Source organism: Bombina bombina, chromosome 6, assembly GCF_027579735.1.
Source record: "Bombina bombina isolate aBomBom1 chromosome 6, aBomBom1.pri, whole genome shotgun sequence".
In the NCBI taxonomy this organism is placed as follows: Eukaryota; Metazoa; Chordata; class Amphibia; order Anura; family Bombinatoridae; genus Bombina; species Bombina bombina.
In genome coordinates this window covers 783513197-783538409 of record NC_069504.1, presented here as the reverse complement: position 1 = coordinate 783538409, position 25213 = coordinate 783513197, and the positions used below count along the sequence as shown (strand labels likewise).

General features: G+C 46.8%; 1 protein-coding gene across 1 annotated transcript in view; it reads right to left on the bottom strand.

Annotated features, from left to right (window-relative positions):
• Window positions 1–9089: 9089 nt before the first annotated feature.
• The window catches only part of LOC128663662 (epoxide hydrolase 3-like), an 80360-nt gene continuing 64236 nt past the window's right edge, over window positions 9090–25213 (bottom strand). The window contains 2 exon segments of the mRNA XM_053718098.1: window positions 9090–9531; window positions 9533–9584. Coding sequence (XP_053574073.1) covers window positions 9349–9531; window positions 9533–9584 — 235 coding nt within the window. The 3' untranslated portion in view covers window positions 9090–9348.

Genomic DNA, 25213 nt, shown 5'->3' with positions numbered 1-25213 from the left:
CTAGTTCTTACCCTGACTCCCCCAGAGCCCCAAGTCCCCCTCTCCACTTGCCTACCTAGGTAGAACCCCCTAGTGTAATGCTGTACCTTCCCCAGAGCCCCCAGCCCCCCTCCCCGCTTACCTACCTGGTAGAGCAACCTGGTTCTCCCCGACTCCCCCAGCCACCCCGCAGTTGTGCCTAGGTAGAGCCCCCAGGTGTCATGCCTACCTACCAAGCCCCCCCCCCCCCCCCCCCCCCCCGCTTGCCTACCTGGCTAGAGCTACCAGGTAAAAGGCCCTACACCTTCCCCAGAGCCCCCTCCCCTTGCCTACCTGGGTAGAGCCACCTGGTATAATGCCCTACCTTCACCAGAGCCACCCGTTTCTCCCTCTGACTCCCCCAGAGCGCCAAGCCCCCCTCCCTGCTTGCCTACCTGGCTAGAACCCCCTGGGGTGTAATGCCCTACCTTTCCCAGAGCCCACTTCCCTGCTTGCCTACCTGGGTAAAGCCGCCTGGTTCTTCCCCTGACTCCCCCAGAGCCCCCATCCCCGCTTGCCTACCTGGGTAAAGTCACCTGTTTATTCTCCTGACTCCCCTAGAGCCCAATGCCCTACCTTCCCCAGAGCCCCCAACTCCCCCTCATGGTTGCCTACCTGGCTAGAGCCCCCTGGTTTTCTGCTTGACTCCACCAGAGTCCCAAGCCCCCCTCCCCACCTGGCTAGAGCCCCCTGGTGTAATGCCCTACCTTCCCCAGAGCCCCCCTCCCTCCTTGCCTACCTGGCTAAAGCCCCCTGATTCTCCCCCTGTCTCCCCCAGAGCCTGGAGTCTTTATGCCCCCCAGTTGCGCCTGGTTAGAGCCTCCCAGTGTAATGCCCTTTCTTCCCCAGAGCCCCCATTCCCCCGCCCTGCTTGTCTACCTAAGTAGAGCCCCCTAATTCTTACCCTGACTCCCCCAGAGCCCCAAGTCCCCCTCTCCACTTGCCTACCTAGGTAGAATACTCTAGTGTAAAGCCCTACCTTCCTCAAGCCCCCCTCCCCGCTTGCCAACCTGGCTACAGCCCCCTTGTGTAATGACCTACCTTCCTTAGAGCCCCCAGCCCCCCTCCCCGCTTGCCTACCTAGGTAGAGCCACCTGGTTCTCCCCCTGACTCCCCCAGCCCCCCCGCAGTTGTGCCTGGGTAGAGCACCAAGGTGTCATGCCCTACCTTCCCCAAGCCCCCCTCCCTGCTTGCCTACCTGACTAGAGCCCCCTGGTTTAATGCCCTACCTTCCCCAGAGCCCCCTCCATCTTGCCTACCTGGGTAGAGCCACCTGGTGTAAAACCCTACCTTTACCAGAGTCCCCAGCCCCCCTTCCCACTTGCCTACCTGGGTGGAGCCACCTGCTTCTCCCCCTGAGCACCAAGACCCCCTCTTCATTTGCCTACCTTTCTAGAGCCCCCTGGTTTAATGTCCTACATTCCCCAGAGCCCCCCTCCCTGCTTGCCTACCTCGGTAAAGCCGCCTGGTTCTTCCCCTGACTCCCCCAGAGCCCCAAGCTCCCTCTCCCCACTTACCTACTTGGGTATAGCCGCCTGGCTCTCCCTCTGACTCCCTCAGAGCCCCAAGCCCCCCTCCCTGCTTGCCTACCTGGCTAGAGCCCCCTGGTGCCATTCGCTATCTTCCCCAGAGCTCCAAGTCCCCCTCCCCGCTTGTCGAACTGGAAAGAGCCACTTGGTTCTCCCCCTGACTCCCCCAGCCCTCCGCAGTTGTGCCTGGGTAGAGACCCCTGGTGTCATACCCTACCTTCCCCAGCCCCACTCCTCGCTTGTAGCTGCCCACCTCTAAAGAATTCTCCTTCCAAGAGCCTTGCACCTTAAGCCCCGTAGGTGCGCCAAGGAAGAGCCGCCTAGTTCCCCACCTCCTGCCCACCCTTAAACATGCGGCCTTAAGCCCCCTCCCTGACCGGGCACGGCCTCCTGGTTCCCCACCCTTAATGCCCCCTACCCGGGTAGGGCCACCTGGTTACCCCCATGTGTACTCTAAAACATGCAGCATAAATCCCCTCCTGGGCCGGGCAAGGCCGCATAGTTAACCCCCAGCCCCACCCTGGAAGATGTGGAATTAAGCCCCATGCCAAATGTGCAAAACGCTGCATTAATGTTCCCTCCTCGTGACAGGAACAACTTAGCCTCTGGCGGCAGCCATTTTTTTCTCCTGGAAATTGCCCTGGGAGTCCGCAGAGCATAACCCTCCTCCCAGTGAGGGTAACATTAGGGGTTCGCGGAGCTCTGGTCACCCACGGCAGAATCCGCCTGCCCATTAACCCTACCTACAGTGCAGGCAAAACTGCAAGGGCGCCCACGGAGATATAACCACCTGCCGCTTACCCATTAACCCTGTAACACTGCAAGGGGGCTCCCGGAACTGTGGCCACATGCAGTGGCAGCCATCGCCGACCCATTAACCTTCCTCTCGGTGCGGGTAACTCTGCAAGGGGGCCCGTGGAGCTCTGGCCACCCATGGCGGCAACCACCTACCCATTAACCCTCCCACCATTGCGGGCAACACTGCAAGGGGGCCCGCGGAGATATAGCCACCTGCGGTGGCAGCTGCTTACCCATTAACCCTCCTCCCAGTGCGGTAACATAAGGAGGCCGCGGAGAAATGGCCACCTGCGGCGGCAACAGTTTAAGGGGGCTCACGGAGCATAACCCTCCTCCCAGTGCGGGTAACATAAGGGGGCTCGCGGGGCTCTGGCGAACCCATGGCGTCAGCCGCCTACCCATTAACCCTCCCCACAGTGCGGGCAACACCCCAAGGGGGCCATGAAGATATGCAGCCTACCTATTAACCCTGTAACACTGCAAGGGGGCCGGCAGAATCGCGGCCACCTGCGGCGGCAGCCGTCGCCTGCCCATTAACCCTCCTCCCGGTGCGGGTAACTCTGCAAGGGGGCCCGCGGAGCTCTGGCCACCCATGGCGGCAGCCGCCTGCCCATTAACCCTCCTCCCGGTGCGGGTAACTCTGCAAGGGGGCCCGCGGAGCTCTGGCCACCCATGGCGGCAGCCGACCTACCCATTAACACTCCTCCCGGTGCGGGTAACAAAGGAGCCTGTGGAGGTCTGGCCACCCACGGTGGGAGCCATCTACCCATTAACCCTCCCAACAGTGCAGGCAACACTGCAAGGGGCCATCCGGCGATATGGCCATCTGTGACGGCAGCCGTCTACCCATTAACCCTCCTCCCGGTGTGGGTAACACTGCAAGGGGGCCTGTGGAGCTCTGGCCATCTGCGGCGGTAGCCGTCGCCTACCCATTAACCCTCCCCATGGTGCGGGTAACACTGCAAGGGGGCACACGGAGCTCAGGCCAACCGTGGTGGCAGCCGCCTACGCATTAACCCTCCTCCCCGTGCGGGCAACAGTTCAAGGGGGCCTGCTCTAGCCACCTTCCCCAGAGCCCCAAACCCACCTCCCCCTTGCCTACCTGGCTAGAGCCCCCTGGTGTCATGCCTTACCTTCCCAGAGCCCCCAGCCCCCCTCCCTGCTTGCCTACCAAGGTACAGCCCCCTGGTGTCATGCCTATACTTCCCCAGAGCCCCCAGCCCCCCTCGCCTACCTGGCTACAGCCCCCTGGTGTTATGCCCTACCTTCTCCACAATTCCAAGCCTCCCTCCCAGCTTGCCTACTTTGCTAGAGCCCCCTGGTGTCATGCCCTACCTTCCTAAGAGCCAACCCAGCCCCCCTCCCCACTTGCCTACCTGGCTAGAGCCCCCTGGTGTCATGCCCTACCTCCCCAGATCCCCCCTCCCCACTTGCCTACCTGGCTAGAGCCCCCTGATGTCATGCACTACCTTCCCCAGAGCTCCAAGCCTCCCTCCCGGCTTGCCTATTTAGGTAGAGCACCCTGGTATCATGCCCTACCTTCCCCAGAGCCTCTGGCAACTTCCAGGGGGCCCATGTCCCTTTTGATACCAAGGAATTGTGAGGGGTCCCTGGGTTTCAGTTGAAACCTATATACATCACATATTTATTAACTGTATATTATTATTATTACTTGACTAAGTAAAAATGTTTCAAGACTGTCAATTGCACCCCAACATTGGTGGCTACATTTAGACACCAATCAGCAAGCGCTACCCAGGTGCTGAACCAAATATGGGCCGGCTCCTAAGCTTACATTCTTGCTTTTGTTTAAATAAAGATACCAAAGAACAAAGAAAAAATGATGAGTAATTAGAAAGTTACTTAAATTGCATCTGAATCATTAAAGTTTAATTTTGACTAGATTATTCCTTTAACAGTGAAGGCTGATATATTAAACCAGTTCTTTTCTTTAGTATCCACAATAGAGGATCCAATAGGAGATAAATTGAAAAAATCTAGAACATACAAGCCCATACCAATAAGCGGGTTATCTCTAGCTGATATCAGGAAACAAATGGCTAATAGTAGTTAAATAAAACTCCAGGTCCAGATGGAATACACCCAAGGATTTTAAGGGAACTTAGCACTGTTATAGCCAAACCTTTACTCATAATTTTTCAAAACTAATTATCCTCAGGCATAGTACTACAAAATTAAAAACTGAAGCAGGGCTGATTCAGGAAGCTATAGACCAGTTAGTCTGACATTGGAAGTAGGGGAGGTACTTGAAGGGATTATATACCCTGTGGCAGACTCCAGCTACCCAGACTAGGTAGCTCTTCCAGAGGGTCCCTTCCTCTGCCTGGAACAGGCTCATATGTAACCCAGGAAAGTGATTTTAGCAGGAGCTCAACCAAATAACTAGACATACTAGCATTCAGGTGAAACAGGAACAGATTTTATTGTAAAACATACACTCCTTTTATACACACAGCTCATCTTGATAAGACAAAGGACAATCCCACAATTTTCCCGCCCCTCCAGACTGATTGGAACCTCCATAGCAGCCACAGTCCCACAGAATTCCAATGCCTAGGGGTGGCTGTTTTGGGGTGATTCCGGTGGAGCGGTGGCACTTCCAAAAAAAAAAATCAGCGTGATTCATTACTTGGGACCGGAGTTACGGTCTGTTGAAGTTATGGGGTTAGGGGTGTCCAAATCCCCCGGTTCCCAAAGGAGCTCCCCTCCGATAATTTCCAAGCTCTTGTCCTCACCAGGGGCTACCAATCTCCAAAAGAGCGGAGCTCTGGGGCAAAGGGCTGCTGGAGCGACCAGGGGTAAAGTTAGCGGGTGTTCTGCTGTCCTATGGCCAACCGGGAGTTCCAGAAGCCCGGCCAGCCTGAGAGCGGTTAGGCAGGTGTCCGTTGTGAGGCGGCCGACCGGAAGTTCCAGGAGCCCGGCCAGCCTGAGAGGGTTTTCCTGGTCATACACCAGCTCTTCTCTAAACAAGTGTAGAAAACAAAACCATGTAAACAAAAGCTTCCAGAGATTGTGGTTGCTCTGAGAAGTCCAAAACCACTGAGAAACAACAGGGGTGAGGTTGTAGGGGGGTGGGGGGTAGCCTTAGCTGTCTGGTATCCATGACATCTTCCCCCCCCCCTCCAGTTCGGCAGACCCGGCTAGACCCTTAACGGGTCAGCCTGGGGCTGTCCGACGGTGGCCCTCCACTTCTCGGTTGCTGGGGAAGGTTATCCCATCTCTCCTGGGCTCTGGAGCCTCCTGGGGTGTTTCTGCTGGCATTTATCCCCTGCGACCTAGGCGCAGGGACAGTCACACAATGCAACGTCCCAAACAAGTTTGCCAAGGCTGGCTCCCAAACAGTTGTTCTCCCACAAGTTCCAGTGTCCTTAAGTTCCATGGCCACACTGCCTCCCTCTGTGACACTCTGTTGACTACCGGCTGACTCACCCACAAACAATGCCAGTGCCAGTTTCCTGGCTGTATCCCCAGCCCAGATTGTAGGTTGAGGTTGCTCCTTGGTGGGGCAGGCAAGACTCGGGTGCCCAAACTTGTGGCACCAACTGATGAGCGGGTACCCCCTGCGAGAAATACTCTGGGACGAGAAAAGGGTAGAGACCCTGCCAAGCTACTGAGGGGAGAGACCTTCTGTCTCTTCTCCCGAGAAGGAGATCTACCGCTGGGGAGGGAGGTCGGCTACCTCCGCTCCATGGGAAACTGCTCTGCCGCTGGGGAGAGAGACCGACCGTCTCCTCCCCCGGGAAGGGGTTCTGCCACTGGGGAGAGTTATCTACATCCATCTCTCCCTGCATGGGGTTCTGTGTAAGGAGAGGGAGGACGACTACCTCCACTCCCAGGGGATGGCTCTGCCGCTGGGGAGAGAGACTGACTGTCTCCTCTACCTGTACCTGGCTCTGCTGCTGGGGAGAGAGACCGACTGTCTCCTCTCCCAGGAAGGGGTTCTGTGTAAAGGGAGGGAGGATGACTACCTCTGCTCCCAGGGGATGGCTCTGCCGCTGGGGAGAGAGACCGACTGTCTCATCTCCTGGCTCTGCCGCTGTGGAAAGAGACCAACTATCTCCTCTCCCAGGAAGGTGTTCTGCGTAAGGGGAGGGAGGATGACTACCTCCTCTCCCTGGGGATGGCTCTGCTGCCGTGGAGAGAGACCGGCTGTCTCCTCTCCTTGTACCTGGCTCCGCCGCTGGGGAGAGAGACTGACTGTCTCCTCTCCTGGGAAGGGTTCTGCCGCTGGGGAGAGTTATCGGCATCCGTTTCTCCATGCAAGGGGTTCTGTGTAAGGGGAGGGAGGATGACTACCTCCACTCCCAGGGGATGGCTCTGCCGCTGGGGAGAGAGACCGACTGTCTCCTCTCCCTGTACCTGGCTCTGCCGCTGGGGAGAGAGACCGACTGTCTCCTCTCCCGGGAAGGGGTTCTGTGTTAGGGGAGGGAGGATGACTACCTCCTCTCCCTGGTTTACAAGAGCTGCTGCAAGGGCTGGGCAGAGGCCGGCGGCTCTCTGTCCTGTTGTCATCGCTTCTGCTAGGGTGGCCCCCTGGTCCAAGACCATAACCTCAGAGCCAGACTGCTGATCCGGATCCAGCAGCAATGGTTCCCTTTTTCTTTGTTGCCACCCCTCCATGGTCGAGCTCCATGAATCCCAGAGGGCTGCACCCCAGATCTGTATACCCTTGGCACGTTGCTTAACGAGATCTAGCAGCCTTTTGTATTCCTCGACCAGTGACTCTTCATGGTCAATTATAAAATCCAGATCGTCTAGCAGCCAGGTTTCCTCCAAGAGATCCAGCAGTTCCTCTTGGAGCCGCGGGTGTCCGTTGTGAGGCGGCCGACCGGGAGTTCCAGGAGCCCAGCCAGCCTGGGAGGGTTTTCCTGGTCATACACCAGCTCTTCTCTAAACAAGTGTAGAAAACAAAACCATGTAAACAAAAGCTTCCAGAGATTGTGGTTGCTCTGAGGAGTCCAAAACCACTGAGAAACAACAGGGGTGAGGTTGTAGGGGGTTGCCTTAGCTGTCTGGTATCCGTGACAGAAAACATTCAGAGAAGGGCCACAAAACTAATAAGAGGAATGGAGAATTTAAAGTATGAGGAGAGGTTAACCTAATGGTCTGCTTTCTATAGAAAAAAGGCACTTAGGTGATATAATTACAGAAGTTCTGTTTATTCCAAGGAAACCGTTTGTGACAAGAGGTCACAATTTAAAGGGAGAGTATACACCAATTTTCATATAACTGCATGTAATAGACACTACTATAAAAAATTATATGTACAGCTACTGATATAAAAATCCAGTATAAAAACGTTTAAAAATGTACTTAGAAGCTCCCAGTTTAGCTCTGTTGAAAAGGTTAGCTGGAACTCCCACTGAAAGTGGTTGTATAGCAAAAACAACAGACAATTCCCCCTTCCTCTGCATATGAAAAGACTCATTACACAAACAAGAGCAAGCTGGAGTAGGTATACAACAGTATACTTCTAAAACTTTGGGGCTTGGTTAGGAGTCTGAAAATCAGCGCAATGAAAATAAACAAAATCTATATAAAAAAATCTGTATAGGCTATATAAATGGATCATCTACAAAACATTTATGCAAAGAAAATCAAGTTCATAATGTCTCTTTAAGGCTGGAGGAAAGGAGATTTAATCTCCAGCAAAGTTAACATTTTTCACTGTAAGAGAGACATCAAATTGTGGAACTCATTGCCTAAGGCGGTACTAAATGCCAATACCTTATATACATTTAAAAATGTGCAAAGTCAAAGTTACTCAAGCACCAGTGGCTTATATTATTAGTGTGCAAAGCTGGAGGAGCCACTGCTTGAAGACTCCAACATAGTATAGAAGCAAAAAAATCCAGCAGCACAACAGTAGTAAGATATGTTCCAAATTTATTAGGTACCTGGAGGAAAAAACATGACGTTTCGGGCTCAGTTGCCCTTAATCATTGATTAAGGGCAACTGAGCCCGAAACGTCATGTTTTTTCCTCCAGGTACCTGATAAATTTGGAACATATCTTACTACTGTTGTGCTGCTGGATTTTTTTGCTTCTATACATTTAAAAATGGCTTAGATACATTTCTGGCTAGAAACAGAATGCTGGGATAGGATTGCTTGTGTTAAATTAAATCCATTAAAATGAGACCCATTTAAGTTAAATTGGACCTTTTTATTGTAAATCAAGTGGGATCTGTATAGGTTGAACTTGATAGACTTCTGTCTTCTTTCAACCTCATCTACTATGTTAAAAGTATGTAGATGAGGCCAACAGGAGGAGGGTGAAGGATAAATCCCAGAGACACCTGAGGTAGGCTAGTGACAAATTCCTAAAGCAGAAATTACTTCCACTGCATGGTTTACTCCAGTACACCCCTCTGTCCTATTCCAGTCTCTCTGAGGGGATAATAGGTCTCACATAGAACCCCTATCTGCGAAGAATTCTAAGCACTTCAGAATTTTTACCTCCTCTGGAGGCAAAAAGTAAGACTACGGTGTACAGGGAAGTGGGAAGGGTTAAAAGCTTATGGTACGTTTGGTATTTCTCCTAGTAGACTGGAGTTTAATCACACATGCAAAGGCTCATGGACTTTGACTGGATTTATTTCTTTCATAAGGTGGTAAAAGTGTTCCAGATTGATGGTCACACAACACACACACATTAATAGGCACAAAGTATTTTTGACCTAATGTAAAATAATTTACCACCACAAATAAAGCACTTCAGCAATTGTATAAAATTTAAAACTTTACTTAAAATTTCATATAGAGGTTTTTCACGGTGCCATTTGAGCAGTCACATTTAAATTTTAACACAAGAACACCCATTACTCAATAAATATGTATACATACACTGATTTATATATTATTAAATAATGAGCAAAATATAAAAATATACACTCATAATTCCATATAGTTTCTGTATATACACTCTGGAGACTGATTTCCCTGCAACAATTTTCTTCTACTATTTTAAGTACACTGGAGAGTTAGCTTCTGGATCCATGTCTTTCCTCTGTCAAGAACTTTCTGATTATTCTGTTGACTTCCTGTGGCTGGTCCTGTTGCAGCCAGTGGCTGGCATTCGGGATGACCTCTGCTTGGAAGGGCGCATAGACATACTGCTGCATTGTGTCCACCATACCAACTTCAAGGAAGGCATCACGCTCTCCCCCAAAGGAGCAGTGTGGGGACAAGTACGTCCCGAGCTTTCAATGGGAAAAATCTGTGGATACATGTGCTACATTATCATACAGAAGTAAACGAGGAATCGTAGCATTCCCCATGTGACTGAGCTACGGACTATGCACAATTTAAAAGCTGGTAAAGGAAATTGTATATTATGGCCAAATATATATATTTTTAATTACAAAATCATGACCTGCATTAAAGACTTTTTTTCGCTAATTGTGGTGGACTGCTTATTTTCCGGTAGTGATAGTACCCTTAAATCTGCATTGGGAGCCTAATAATTTAATTTGCTGACTTCAACAGGACACATGACTTTCACTACATAACCCATGTGCTATTGTATCTACTTTCTTAAAGAAACAGTAAAGTCAAAATTAAATTGATTGGATAGAGCATGGAATATTAATCAACTTTCCAATTTACTTCTATTTTCAAGTTGCTTCATTACAATATTCTTTGTTGAAGATACCTAGGTAGGCATCTGGAGCACTACATGTCTGGAAATAGAGCTGCCAACAAGTGCTCTTACAAATGGATGACATTCTTGCAAAACTGCCGCTATATAGTGCTCCAGACAAGGGGAGGCTCCTGAGCTTACATTCATGCTTTTCAACATAAGAGAACAAAAAAAATTAATCATCTACGGTCATATTTTTCTCAATATCTTGGTATCTCAGGGATGTAACTTTAGGAGAGTGCACGTGCCTGTAGCACTATATGGCAAGCAGTTTTGCAAGAATGTTATCCATATGCAAGAGCGCTAGATCCCTTTAAGAAAGTACAATGTTTTCTGAGTTATGTAAGTTGCACCATTTAGAAATCATTTCTATGGATGGGAATAGAGATGGTAGAGAGAGAAACAGAATTTATACTTACCGATAAATTGCTTTCTTTCGGGATGATGAGAGTCCATAGCTGTCAATAACATGTGGGATCTTTCCTGCCCACCAGGAGGTGGTCAAGAACCCTAACAAGAGCTTTAATCCCTCCCACCTCCTCTCCCCACTCAGTTTACGTATAGCCGAGCAGAGAAGACAGACAGAAAAGGTAGAAAAGACAGAAAGCAGGGTTAAGAGGCGCAAATAAGAACTGTCGTCCATATATAAAAAGTAGGGCGGGTGCTATGGACTGTCATCATCCCGAAAGAAAGCAATTTATCAGTAAGTATAAATTCTATTTTCTTTCTAGATGATGAGAGTCCATAGCTGACCATAAAATGTGGGATACAATACCCAAGCTGAGACAAAAGAAGTGGCAGTTCCTATTTGTCAGACACCACGGTCTGAAGGACTTTCCTGGCAAAAGCAGCTTCTGAGGAAGCATAAACATCAAAATACCAGAATTTGGAAAAAGTATAAGGGAAGACCAGGTTGCAGCATTGCAAATCTGTTCCAAGGGAAGCAATCGTTTTTGAAAGCCAAGGAAGTAAATACAGACCTAGTAGAATGTGCAGTTATCCTTTGGAGAGGCCTTCCCGCAACCAAGTAAGCTTCACCAAATAGAATTAGTGGATGCACCGAAATGGAAATTCTGGACCGAAACCGAATCCGAAAATCCAGGATGCACTTGGCTGAAAACCGAAACTGATACCGAAAATGTATTTTTCCAATTTTTTTTTTAGCTTTTTTTTTTTGCATAATTAGAGCCAATAAAAAAAAATCCCACACTTTTATTGAAAGTAACACACTAAAATGGACAAAAATATCTTAAAAACAGAATTTATGTTTACCTGATAAATTACTTTCTCCAACGAGTGTGTCCCGGTCCCACCGGCGTCATCCCTTACTTGTGGGATATTCTCTTCCCCCAACAGGAGAATGGCAGATAGAGGCCGCAGCAAAGCTGGTCACATGATCGCCTCTAGGCTCCGGCCTACCCAGTCATGTCGACCGACGTTAAGGAGGAATATTTGCATAGGAGAAACCATATGGTAGCTCGTGGTGACTGTAGTTAGAAGAAAATAAATTATCAGACCTGATTAAAAGAAACCAGGGCGGGGCCGTGGACCGGACACACCGTTGGAGAAAGTAATTTATCAGGTAAACATAAATTCTGTTTTCTCCAACATAGGTGTGTCCGGTCCCACGGCGTCATCCTTACTTGTGGGAACCAATACACAAAGCTTTAGGACACGGATGAAGGGAGGGAGCAAATCAGGTCACCTAAATGGAAGGCACCACGGCTTGCAAAACCTTTCTCCCAAAAATAGCCTCAGAAGAAGCAAAAGTATCAAACTTGTAAAATTTGGTAAAAGGTGTGCAGTGAAGACCAAGTCGCTGCCCTACATATCTGGATCAACAGAAGCCCTCGTTCTTGAAGGCCCATGTGGAAGCCACAGCCCTAGTGGAATGAGCTGTGATTCTTTCGGGAGGGCTGCCGCCCGGGCAGTCTCGTAAGCCAAATCTGGATGATGCTTTTAATCCAAAAAGAGAGAGAGGTAGAAGTTGCTTTTTGACCTCTCCTTTTACCGGAATAAACAACAAACAAGGAAGATGTTTGTCTAAAATCCTTTGTAGCTCTAAATAGAATTTTAGAGCGCGAACAACATCCAAATTGTGCAAACAAACGTTCCTTCTTTGAAACTGGTTTCGGACACAGAGAAGGTACGATAATCTCCTGGTTAATGTTTTTGTTAGAAACAACTTTTGGAAGAAAACCAGGTTTAGTACGTAAAACCACCTTATCTGCATGGAACACCAGATAAGGAGGAGAACACTGCAGAGCAGATAATTCTGAAACTCTTCTAGCAGAAGAAATTGCAACTAAAAACAAAACTTTCCAAGATAAATAACTTAATATCAACGGAATGTAAGGGTTCAAACGGAACCCCCTGAAGAACTGAAAAGAACTAAATTGAGACTCCAAGGAGGAGTCAAAGGTTTGTAAACAGGCTTAATTCTAACCAGAGCCTGAACAAAGGCTTGAACATCTGGCACAGCGGCCAGCTTTTTGTGAAGTAACACAGACAAGGCAGAAATCTGTCCCTTCAGGGAACTTGCAGATAATCCTTTTTCCAATCCTTCTTGAAGGAAGGATAGAATCCTAGGAATCTTAACCTTGTCCCCAAGGGAATCCTTTTAGATTCACACCAACAGATATATTTTTTCCGCAAATTTTGTGGTAAATCTTTCTAGTAGCAGGTCTTTCTGGACTGAACAGAGTTATCGATTAACAGAATCTGAGAACCCTCGCTTCGATAAGATCAAGCGTTTCAATCTCCAAGCAGTCAGCTGGGAGTGAAACCAGATTCGGAATGTTCGGAACGGACCCTGAACAAGAAGGACTCGTCTCAAAGGTAGCTTCCAAAGGTGGAGCCGATGACATATTCACCAGATCTGCTATCCAAGATCCTGCGTGGCCACGCAGGAGCTATCAAGATCACCGACGCCCTCTCCTGATTGATCCTTGGCTACCAGCCTGGGGATGAGAGGAAACGGCGGGGAACACATAAGCTAGTTTGAAGGGTCCAAGGTGCTACTAGTGCATCCACTAGAGCCGCCTTGGGATCCCTGGATCTGGACCCGTAGCAAGGAACATTTGCAGTTCTGACGAGAGGCCATCAGATCCATGTCTGGAATGCCCCACAGCTGAGTGACTTGGGCAAAGATTTCCGGATGGATGTTCCCACTCCCCCCCGGATGCAATTGTCTGACGAACTCAGAAAAATCCGCTTCCCAATTTTCATCCTGGGATGTGGATAGCAGGACAGGTGGCAGGAGTGAGACTCCGCCCATAGAATGATTTTGGTCACTGTCTTCCATCGACAGGGAACTCCTTGTTCCCCCCTGATGGTTGATGTAGCAAACAGTTGTCATGTTGTCTGATTGAAAACCGTATGAACTTGGCCCTCGCTAGCTGAGGCCAAGCCTGAGAGCATTGAATTATCGCTCTCTGTTCCAAGAATATTATCGGTAACAGAGATTCTTCCCGAGACCAAAGACCCTGAGCTTTCAGGGATCCCCCAGACCGCGCCCCCAGCCCATCAGACTGGCGTCGGTCGTGACAATGAACCCACTCTGGTCTGCGGAATGTCATCCCTCGTGACAGGTTGTCCAGGACAGCCACCAACCGGAGTGAGTCTCTGGTCCTTCTGATTTACTTGTATCTTCGGAGACAAGTCTGTATAGTCCCCATTCCACCTGACTGGGCATGCATCAGTTGTAATGGTCTTAGGATGAATCGCGCAAAGGAACTATGTCCATTGCGCTACCATCAACCCGATCACTTCCATGCACTGAGCTATGGAAGGAAGAGGAACGGAATGAAGTATCCGCGCAAGAGTCTAGAAGTTTTGTTTTTCTGGCCTCTGTCAGAAAAATCCTCATTTCTAAGGAGTCTATTATTGTTCCCAAGAAGGGAACCCTTGTTGACGGAGATAGAGAACTCTTTTCCACGTTCACTTTCCATCCGTGAGATCTGAGAAAGGCCAGGACAATGTCCGTGTGAGCCTTTGCTTGAGGAAGGGACGACGCTTGAATTAGAATGTCGTCCAAGTAAGGTACTACAGCAATGCCCCTTGGTCTTAGCACAGCTAGAAGGGACCCTAGTACCTTTGTGAAAATCCTTGGAGCAGTGGCTAATCCGAAAGGAAGCGCCACGAACTGGTAATGTTTGTCCAGGAATGCGAACCTCAGGAACCGATGATGTTCCTTGTGGATAGGAATATGTAGATACGCATCCTTTAAATCCACCGTGGTCATGAATTGACCTTCCTGGATGGAAGGAAGAATAGTTCGAATGGTTTCCATCTTGAACGATGGAACCTTGAGAAACTTGTTTAAGATCTTGAGATCTAAGATTGGTCTGAACGTTCCCTCTTTTTTGGGAACTATGAACAGATTGGAGTAGAATCCCATCCCTTGTTCTCTTAATGGAACAGGATGAATCACTCCCATTTTTAACAGGTCTTCTACACAATGTAAGAATGCCTGTCTTTTTATGTGGTCTGAAGACAACTGAGACCTGTGGAACCTCCCCCTTGGGGGAAGTCCCTTGAATTCCAGAAGATAACCTTGGGAGACTATTTCTAGCGCCCAAGGATCCAGAACATCTCTTGCCCAAGCCTGAGCGAAGAGAGAGAGTCTGCCCCCCACCAGATCCGGTCCCGGATCGGGGGCCAACATTTCATGCTGTCTTGGTAGCAGTGGCAGGTTTCTTGGCCTGCTTACCCTTGTTCCAGCCTTGCATTGGTCTCCAAGCTGGCTTGGATTGAGAAGTATTACCCTCTTGCTTAGAGGACGTAGCACTTTGGGCTGGTCCGTTTCTACGAAAGGGACGAAAATTAGGTTATTTTTTTGCCCTTGAAAGGCCGATCCTGTGGAAGGGCGTGGCCTTACCCACAGAGAATCAGAGATAATCTCTTTCAAGTCAGGGCCAAACAGCGTTTTCCCCTTGAAAGGAATGTTAAGTAGCTTGTTCTTGGAGAAGACGCATCCAGCCGACCAAGATTTCAACCAAAGCGCTCTGCGCGCCACAATAGCAAACCCCAGAATTCTTAGCCGCTAACCTAGCCAATTGACAAGTGGCGTCTAGGGTGAAAGAATTAGCCAATTTATGAGCATTGATTCTGTCCATAATCTCCTCATAAGGAGAAGAATCCCTATCGAGCCGCCTTTAGTCAGCTCAGTCGAACCAGAAACATGCGGCTGTAGCGACAGGGACAATGCATGAAATTGGTTGTAGAAGGTAACCCTGCTGAACAAACATCTTTTTAAGCAAAACCTTCTAATTTTTTATCCATAGGATCTTTTGAAAAGGCACAACTATCCTCTATGGGTATAGTGGTGCGTTTGTTTAAAGTGGAAACCGCTCGCCTCGACCTTGGGGACTGTCTGCCATAAGTCCTTTCTGGGGTCGACCTATAGGAAACAATTTTTTAAATATGGGGGTGAGGGACGAATGAATACCGGAGCCTTTCCCATTCTTTATTAACAATGTCCGCCACCCGCCTTGGGTATAGGAAAGCTTTCTGGGAGCCCCGGCAACCTCTAGGAAACTTGTCCATTTTACTAGTTTCTCTGGGATGACCAACTTGTCACAATCATCCAGAGTGGATAATACCTCCTTAATGCAGAATGCGGAGATGTTCCAACTTAAATTTAAATGCAATCACATCAGGTTCAGCTTGTTGAGAAATGTTCCCTGAATCAGTACATTTCTCCCTCAGACAAAACCTCCACTGGCCCCATCAGGACCTGGGTTAGGGGCCCTTCAGAAATATTATTATCAGCGTCGTCATGCTCTTCAGTATCTAAACAGAGCAGTCGCGCTTACGCTGATAAGGGTTCATTTTGGCTAAAATGTTTTTGACAGAATTCTCCATTACAAGCCGTTAATTGTTGCATAGTAAGGGAGTATTGGCGCGCTAGATGTACTAGGGGCCCTCCGTGAGTGGGCAAAGACTCGTGTAGACGAAGGAGGGAATGATGCCAGTACCATGCTTACTCCCCTCCACTTGTGAATCATCTTGGGCATCATTGTCATTTGTCACATAAATCACATTTATTTAAGATGAATAGGAATTCTGGCTTCCCCACATTCAGAACACAGTCTATCTGGTAGTTCAGACATGTTATACAGGCATAAACTTGATAACAAAGTTACAAAAAACGTTTTAAAATAAAACCGTTACTGTCACTGTAATTTTAAACTGAACACACTTTATTACTGCAATTGCGAAAAAAACATGAAGGAATTGTTCAAAATTCACCAAATTTTCACACAGTGTCTTAAAGCCTTAAAAGTAATTGCACACCAATTTGAAGCTTAAAACTCTTAAAATAACGGAACCGGAGCCGTTTTTAACTTTAACCCCTTTACAGTCCCTGGTATCTGCTTTGCTGAGAACCCAACCAAGCCCCAAGGGGAATACGATACCAAATGACGCCTTCAGAAAGTCTTTTCTAAGTATCAGAGCTCCTCTCACACTGCGATCTGCATGCCATGGCCTCTCAAAAACAAAGTGCGCAACACCGGCGCGATAATGAGGCTCTGCCTATGCTTTGGAAAGCCCTAAAGAATAAGTGTGTCTAAAACAGTGCCTGCCGATATATATATCAAAATACCCAGATAAAATGATTCCTCAAGGCTAAATATGTGTTAATAATGATATCGATTTAGCCCAGAAGAGTCTACAGTCTTAATAAGCCCTTTTTTGAAGCCCTTATTTACGATCGTAATAAACATGGCTTACCGGATTCCCATAGGGAAAATAGACAGCTTCCAGCATTACATCGTCTTGTTTAGAATGTGTCATACCCTCAAGCAGCAAGAGGACTGCTCACTGTTCCCCCCAACTGAAGTTAATTGGCTCTCAACAGTCCTGTGTGGAACAGCCATGGATTTTAGTGACGGTTGCTAAAATCATTTTCCTCATACAACACAGAAATCTTCATCTCTTTTCTGTTTCTGGAGTAAATAGTACATACCAGCACTATTTTAAAATAACAAACTCTTGATTGAATAATAAAAACTACAGTTCAAACACTAAAAACTCTAAGCCATCTCCGTGGAGATGTTGCCTGTACAACGGCAAATGAGAATGACTGGGGTAGGCGGAGCCTAGGAGGGATCATGTGACCAGCTTTGCTGGGCTCTTTGCCATTTCCTGTTGGGGAAGAGAATATCCCACAAGTAAGGATGACGCCGTGGACCGGACACACCTATGTTGGAGAAACAATAATATGCTACACAATAACTTTATTTTTCGGCCACAATTTTGGTGCATCCCTACTTAAAACAATTATAAATATCAATATACTGTATTATTCTTCATTTAGTTCTATGTAACAGAATCATATTTAACTGGGTTTTTTTTTTACTAATTATCCAAATAAAGTATAGTCCTAGAAAACTCATTATATGCAGAACAGTAAGTCAAGTAATAAACTTAAACAGCAGCTCTAGGCTAGCATCAAATTTGACACATGCTACACAATAATTTTACCGAAAATAACAGGCTAAAAAAACGAAAACCGAAATAGCCAAAAATGCCATTTTCGGCCGAAACTTTCTGCGGCCGAAATTTCGGTGCATCCCTAAATAGAATGTCTGAGCCAAGATGCCAGAGCCAACACCGTAGCTTTTTGAACCTTCCTGGGACCTGAAAGATTGACAGACTAGAAGTTTGTCTAAATTATTTTGTTGCCTGAAGATAAAATTTTAAAAAGGGATACTGAACCCAAATATTTTATTTCTCAATTCAGATAGAGCATGCAATTTTAAGCAACTTTCTAATTTACTCCTACTATAAATTATTATTCGTTCTCTTGCTATCTTTATTTAAAAAGCAGAAATGTAAAGCTTAGGAGCCAGCCCATTTTAGGTTCAGCACCATGGATAGTGCTTTCTTATTGATGGCTACATTTAGCAAACCAATAAGCAAGCATAACCCAGGTTCTGAACCAAAAATGGCCCAGCTCTTAAGCTTTACATTCCTGCTTTTTAAATAAAGATAGCAAGAGAGCAAAGAAAAAATGATAATAGGAGTAAATGAGAAAGCTGCTTAAAATTGCATCCTCTGTCTGTTTCAGTAAGGAAGAGGATTTCTGATCTCTGTATGAATGAAAGGGACGAAAACAGTTTCCCTGTTTGTTCTTCCCTTTAGGCCTTTGATCCTGAGGGAGAGAAGCTCCTTTTCCTCCAGTGACAGTCATGATTATGTCGTCCAATGCAGAGACAAAAAACATTGTTCCTTTGAAAGGAATAGTCATCAATCTGTTCTTAGAAACCATTTTAGCAGATCATGATATCAGCCACAAGGCTCTCCGTAATAAAACAGCAATACCCACGTCCTTGATGTTAATTCTAATGATATCAAAAACATCATTACAGATAAAATTGTTATTATAATCAAAAAGAGTTTCCTGATTGCAGTGGTAGCGAGGCAAAGTATAGGCCCAATGTCTTAAATACACAACAACACTGGTCAGTAACTGCATCCACTCCATGTACCAAGTAAGTTTGCAACCATTCTAATACCTCTCATTCATTGTACTCAACACTAATAACACAGCCTGGATGCCCACAGCTCACCAGTTCGTACACATTGCGGCTGTTCCAGAAATGCGTTCCTTGATGATTTCTTGGATGAGTGATCCACCTTCGGCTCTCACCGAAAACATTGTTCCTTGGATGAGCATGAATTTCTCTCCTTATCTCATGTCCTTCCTTGTCCTCAGAGGTGGCATTTCCCTCTGCAAACACACATCCGCTTGGTGTGTTGAGGTGCAGCCTCTCCTCGGGACACGTGGTCCACTGAACAAAGTCTCGTGTTGATTGACCAGATTGCTACTCTGTGTTCATTAGCCATACTGGGGTTTATTTTCTACTTGTGCTCAACTCCAATAGCCTTTTTAATCACCAAAACCACTATGTGAGGAGCACCAGGATAGTTTAAATATAACTTTCATTTATTCATCCGCAAAGTAAAAACACAGACATATTGTATAATAAACTCTTTACAAAAGAAGCTAGCTCAGGTTCAGCAACCTGCTCTGGTTCCTCAGAGGAAATTTCACCCTCAGAACTCTCTGAGCCTGACTCCCCAGAGTCAGAACTCTGTAAAATAGTTGGTAACAGGGTCTGGAATGAAGGACATTGAGTATCGATTTTTGCTTACGCTAGCTTGGTTTAGGGTATAACTGCCAACAATTCTGTCATAGTCTTATGCAGGTTGAATTTAAATTCCGGAGAAAAATCCGTAGAATCTACTTGAGCCACATATATAGGTACTGGCATAATTTTTCTGCCAGGGGCCATAATACCAGAGGTTTGATTAGCGAACTGAAGTGGGACACAATTAGTAGAAACTTGAAAAATATGGCCCACAGGAACAGTTTTGCAAAACAGACAGAGATATTGAACTGTATTGTGGTCCCTAGATGTCCCTTTCCATTGGGTCTGTTCTATTTGATGGGGGTCCTGACATGACACACAAGAAAAATGCAAAACTATGAATTAACTGGCAAGAAAAACTTCTTTTCAGCTAAGTGAGAGTAGGAAAAGTGCACGAAAATGAGGGTGAGTAGCTTACTGCCATTACTGTGTACAGGATGAGGCCTGATTAAAATAATGCAAAACGAGGGGCGGGGCTGAACGCTGCCGCGATAGGTCGCATAGAGCCAATATTCTTTAATTGTATGGCTTTTTACATAAAATAAGCAAAATATTTTAAGCTTACATTTGATACCGATGAAAGATCTATGTTATACCTTGTTTTGGCAAATTTCAAAACACTAATTAAGATTACAGCCTTTACGTCTACTCTACGACGGCAAGAGGCAACTGAGCTCATAGACCTACACACGTACTAAGGAGCTTCCACTGCGATCGTCAGAACCTGAAACTCAGAGTTAGCAACCAATGCTCAACATGGAACTCAATATCTTGATGCAGAATATTGCCCGTTTGCTGCAGCAATACCTAGAAGATTTCACACCATTGCTTGAAGCTGCATACCAATCGCCTACTGCTACTCCTCCTGCCAAGACGGCCAAAGACAGCGAGATCGTGAGTTTCATGGTGGCGACGTCCTGGGGCCCCGGCGTTCGCCACCTCCCATGCTTTTGGATTTTCAGTCACAGAGGCTTACAAGCTTATCCTTACTGACTCTCTGCTGTTCGGAGGCCATTGCTAGCTTGCCTTCTGAAATTACAGCAGGCCTGGAGCTCATTCATTCGAGCAACATGGATGAGAGTATACGGGCAGAGAAATACTCTGACACTGAAGGGCAGATAGAGAAATGAAGGTTAAGGAAAGGCAGGCACTGCTCGGGGGGTAAAATGCAAAAAAACAGAATTCATGCTTACCTGATAAAATTACTTTCTCATGCGGTGTATCCAGTCCACGGATTCATCCTTTACATCTGTGGGATATTCTCATCTCCCTACAGGAAGTGGCAGAATGAGAGCACACAGCAAAGCTGTCCATATAGCTCCCCCCCCTTAGCTCCACCCCCCAGTCATTCGACCAACAGGTTAGGAAGAAAAGGGAGAAACCATAGGGTGCAGTGGTGACTTGTAGTTTAAACAAAAAAATTTTACCTGACGTAAATGCCAGGGCAGGCCGTGGACTGGATACACCGCAAGAGAAAGTAATTTATCAGGTAATCATAAATTCTGTTTTCTCTTGCAAGGTGTATCCAGTCCACGGATTCATCCTTTACTTGTGGGATACCAATACCAAAGCCTTTAGGACACGGATGAAGGAGGGAACAAGGACAGGTACCTTAAACGGAAGGCACCCACCTGCTTGCAAAACGTTTCTCCCAAAGATAGCCTCCGAAGAAGGCAAAAAAGTATCAAATTTGTAAAATTTGGCAAAAGTATGCAGTGAAGACCAAGTCCGCTGCCTTACAAATCTGTTTCAACAGAAGCCTCATTTTTGAAAGCCCATGTGGAAGCCACTGCTCTGGTAGAATGAGCAGTAATACGTTCAGGAGGCTGCTGGCCAGCAGTCTCATAGGCAAACGGATGATGCTTTTCAGCCAAAAAGAAAGAGAGGTAGCAGTCGCCTTCTGAACCTCTCCTCTTACCAGAAATAGATAACAACAAGGAAGATGTTTGTCTGAAATCCTTAGTTGCTTTTAAATAGAACTTTAAAGCACGAACCTACATCAAGAATTGTGTAGTAGACGTTCCTTCTTTGAAGATGGATAGGGACACAGAGAAGGAAAACTATTTTCTGGTTAATATTCTTGTTAGAAACAACTTTAGCGAAGAAAACCAGTCTTGGTACGCAAAACTACCTTGTCTGCGTGGAAACCATGTAAGGTGAATCACACTGTAAGGCAGATAATTCTGAAAACTCTCTCGAGCAGAAGAGATAGCTACTAAAAACAAAACTTTCCAAGATAACAACTTAATATCTATGGAATGTAAAGGTTCAAACTGGAACCCCTGAAAGAACTAAATTAGACTCCATGGCGGGGAGGTGCCCAGGAAAACAGGTTTATAGACAGGCTTGATTCTGACTAAAGCCTGAGCAAAACGCTTGAACGTCTGGTACCCTCTGCCAGAGCCCTGTTGTAGAAGAATAGACAGAGCAGATATTTGTCCTTTTTAAGGAACTTAGCTGACAATCCTTTCTCCAATCCCTTCTTGGAGAAAAGAGACAATATCCTGGGAATCCTAATTTTACTCCATGAGTAACCCTTGGATTCACACCAACAAAGATATTTCCGCCATATCTTATGGTAGATTTTCCTGGTGACAGGCTTTCTAGCCTGAATCAGAGTATCTATAACAGACGTAGAGAAACTAGATTTGGATGCTTGAACGAACCCTGTATTAGAAGATCCTGCCTCATTGGCAGTGTCCATGGTGGGACAGATGACATGTCCACTAGGTCTGCATACCAAGTCCTGCGTGGCCACGCAGGCGCTATCAGAATCACCGAAGCCTTCTCCTGCTTGATTCTAGGCGACAGACGAGGGAGGAGAGGAAACGGTGTGGAAAAACCTAAGCCAGATTGATGGACCAAGGCGCTGCTAGAGCATCTATCAATACCGCCCTTGGGGTCCCGGGACCTGGACCCGTTAGAGAGAAAGTTTGGCGTTCTGACGGGACGCCATCAGATCTAACTCTGGAGTGCCCCATAGCTGAGTGAGCTGGGCAAATCCTCGGGTGGAGTTCCCACTCCCCCGCGGTGAAAAAGTCTGTACGACTTAGAAAATTCCGCCTCCCAGTTGTCTTCTCCTGGGATGTGAATTGCTGGAGAGATGGCAGGAGTGATCTCCGCCCACCTGATTATTTTGGTTACCTCCGTCATTGCTAGGAACTCTTTGTTCCCCCCCTGATGATTGACGGAAGCTACAGTCGTGATGTTGTCCGACTGAAATCTGATAAATTTGGCCGCCGCTAGTTGAGGCCATTGCCTGAGAAGCGTTTGAATATCGCCCTCAGTTCCAGAATGTTTATCGGGAGAAGAGGTTTCTTCCCGAGACCATAAGCCCTGAGCCTTTCAGGAGTCCCAGACCGCCCCCCAGCCTAACAGACTGGCATCGGTCGTTACAATGATCCACTCTGGTCTGCGGAAACATATTCCCATGAGACAGGTGGTCCTGAGACAACCACCAGAGAAGAGAATCTCTGTCTCCTGGTTCAGCTGAATTTGAGGAGACAAATCTGCATAATCCCCATTCCACTGTTTGAGCATGCATAGTTGTAGTGGTCTGAGATGGATCCGAGCAAAAGGGACTATGTCCATTGCCCGCTACCATAGTCCGATGTCTCATGCACTGAGCTACAGATGGCCGAGGAATGGAATGAAGAGCTTCGGCAAGTAGTTAACAGTTTTAACTTTCTGACCTCCGTCAGAAATATTTTCATTTCTACCGAGTCTATCAGGGTTCCTAGGAATGGAACTCTTGTAAGAGGGGAGAGAGAACTCTTTTCTTCGTTCACTTTCCACCCGTGAGACCTTAGAAAGGCCAATACGATCTGTGTGTGAGACTTGGTTCTTTGGAAAGTCGACGCTTGAATTAAGATGTCGTCTAAATAAGGCGCCCCCTCGCTATGCCCCGCGGTCTTAGCACCGCCAGGAGGGACCCTACCATGACTTGAGCCAAAGTGTTCTGTGCGCCATAATGGCGAAAACTGAATTTTTTTGCCGCTAACTTAGCTAATGAAAAGCGGCATCTGTGATAAAAGAATTAGCCAGCTTTAGAGCCTTAATTCTATCCATAATCTCGTCATATGAGGTCTCCGTCTGGAGCGATTCCTCCAGCGCCTCAAACCAGAAAGCCGCTACAGTAGTTACCGGAATAATGCAGGCAATACTTTGGGGAAGGAAACCTTGTTGAACAAAAATTTTCTTAAGTAAACCTTCTAACTTTTTATCCTTAGGATCTTTGAAAGCACAACTGTCTTCAATCGGTATAGTTGTGCATCTTAGCAAAGAGAAGAAACAGCCCCCTCTACCTTAGGGACCGTCTGCCACGAGTCCCGCCTGGGGTCAGTTATGGGGAACATTTTCTTAAAAATAGGGGGGGAACAAAAGGGGAACCTGGTCTATCCCACTCCCTAGTAACAATATCTGCAACCCTTTTGGGGATCGGAAACGCAATCAGTGTATACAGGGACCTCTAAGTAATTGTCCATTTTACACAATTTCTCTGGGACCACCATAGGGTCACAATCTTCCAGAGTGGCTAATACCTCCCTGAGTAATACGCGGAGGTGTTCCAGTTTAAATTTAAACGCCAATGAATCTGACTCTGCCTGACGAGCAATCTTTCCTGAGTCGGAAATTTCTCCCTCAGACATCAAATCCTTCACCCCCACATCGGAGTGTTGTGAGGGTACACCAGATAAGGCTACCAAAGCTTTCAGGACTGGCTCATCATCTGTTCTTAAAACAGAGCTGTCACGCTTTGTAGGAAAACTGGGCAGTTTGGATAGAAAGGCCCGCAAGGGAATTATCGATGACTGTCGCTAGTTGTTGTACAAGTAATAGGGGCAGACGCACTAGAGGTACTAGGCATCGCTTGAGCGGGCCGTAACTGGTTGTGACTATGGGGAGAGGTAGAAACGGACTATCCTCATTCTCCTCAGGTCAGATAATCATCTAGGGCCACACTTTTAAGTGCAACAATATGATCTTTAAAGTGTATAGACGTATTAGTGCAATTGGGACACATTTCTGAGAGGGGGTTCCACCATGGCTTTCTAAACACATTGAACAAGGATTTTCCTTAGTGTCAGACATGTTTAACAGACTAGTAGTATACACAAGCAAGCTTGGAAAACGCTTTAATCAAATAAAAAATACAATTTGAAAAAACGTTACTGTGCCTTTAAGAAATAAAAAGAGCACACAATTTTACAAAACAGTGAAAAATGCACCAATCTTTTTGAAAATTTAACAGTATGTACCTAAGGCTTTAATATGATTGCACCCCAAGTTTCAGAACGATTAACCCTTTAATGCCCAAACCGGAGCAGCCTAAAGCCAACAACCGGTTAATGAACTACAGCACCTTGCCACAGCTTACAGCTGTGGCCCCTACCTGCCCTAGGGATCAGATTTGGGGGAATAAAGCTTCTTCTAGGCCCTCAATCAGCAGCTGGACCCTCCATGTGAAGCAGCATGAACAGACTTTGAATTCTAAATGCGCATCTGAGGCGTGAAATTAGGCCCCTCCCACTCCACAGTTATGAGGCCTACAAAAAATCACTTCCAAGTGACTAAATTTATGCCATGTGGTTAATACCCCAGTAAAACACTCCAAAGTGCTTAGAAAAAGTGTCACCAATGAATATTTCTTAAATAAATAATCGATTGCCCTGTATTAGTGTCAACCAGCCTATTTAGCCCTGTTATGTAAGCCTCGCATTCTATACTAAGTCTCAGAACACCAGCTTACCCTCCCCACATGGGGATCCTGTCAGTCTTCTAGCATTATCTCAGTCTTGTCTAGAAAAAATTGACAGAACATACCTCATTGCAGTCAAGCCTGCAAACTGTTCCCCCCCAACTGAAGTTTTCTGGTACTCCTTAGTCCTGTGTGGGAACAGCAGTGGATTTTAGTTACGATATGCTAAAATAATTTTCCTCTCAGCAGAATTCTTCATCATTTTTCTGCCAGAGAGTAAATAGTACGAACCGGTACCATTTAAAAATAACAAACTCTTGATTGAAGATATAAAACTAACAATTCTAACA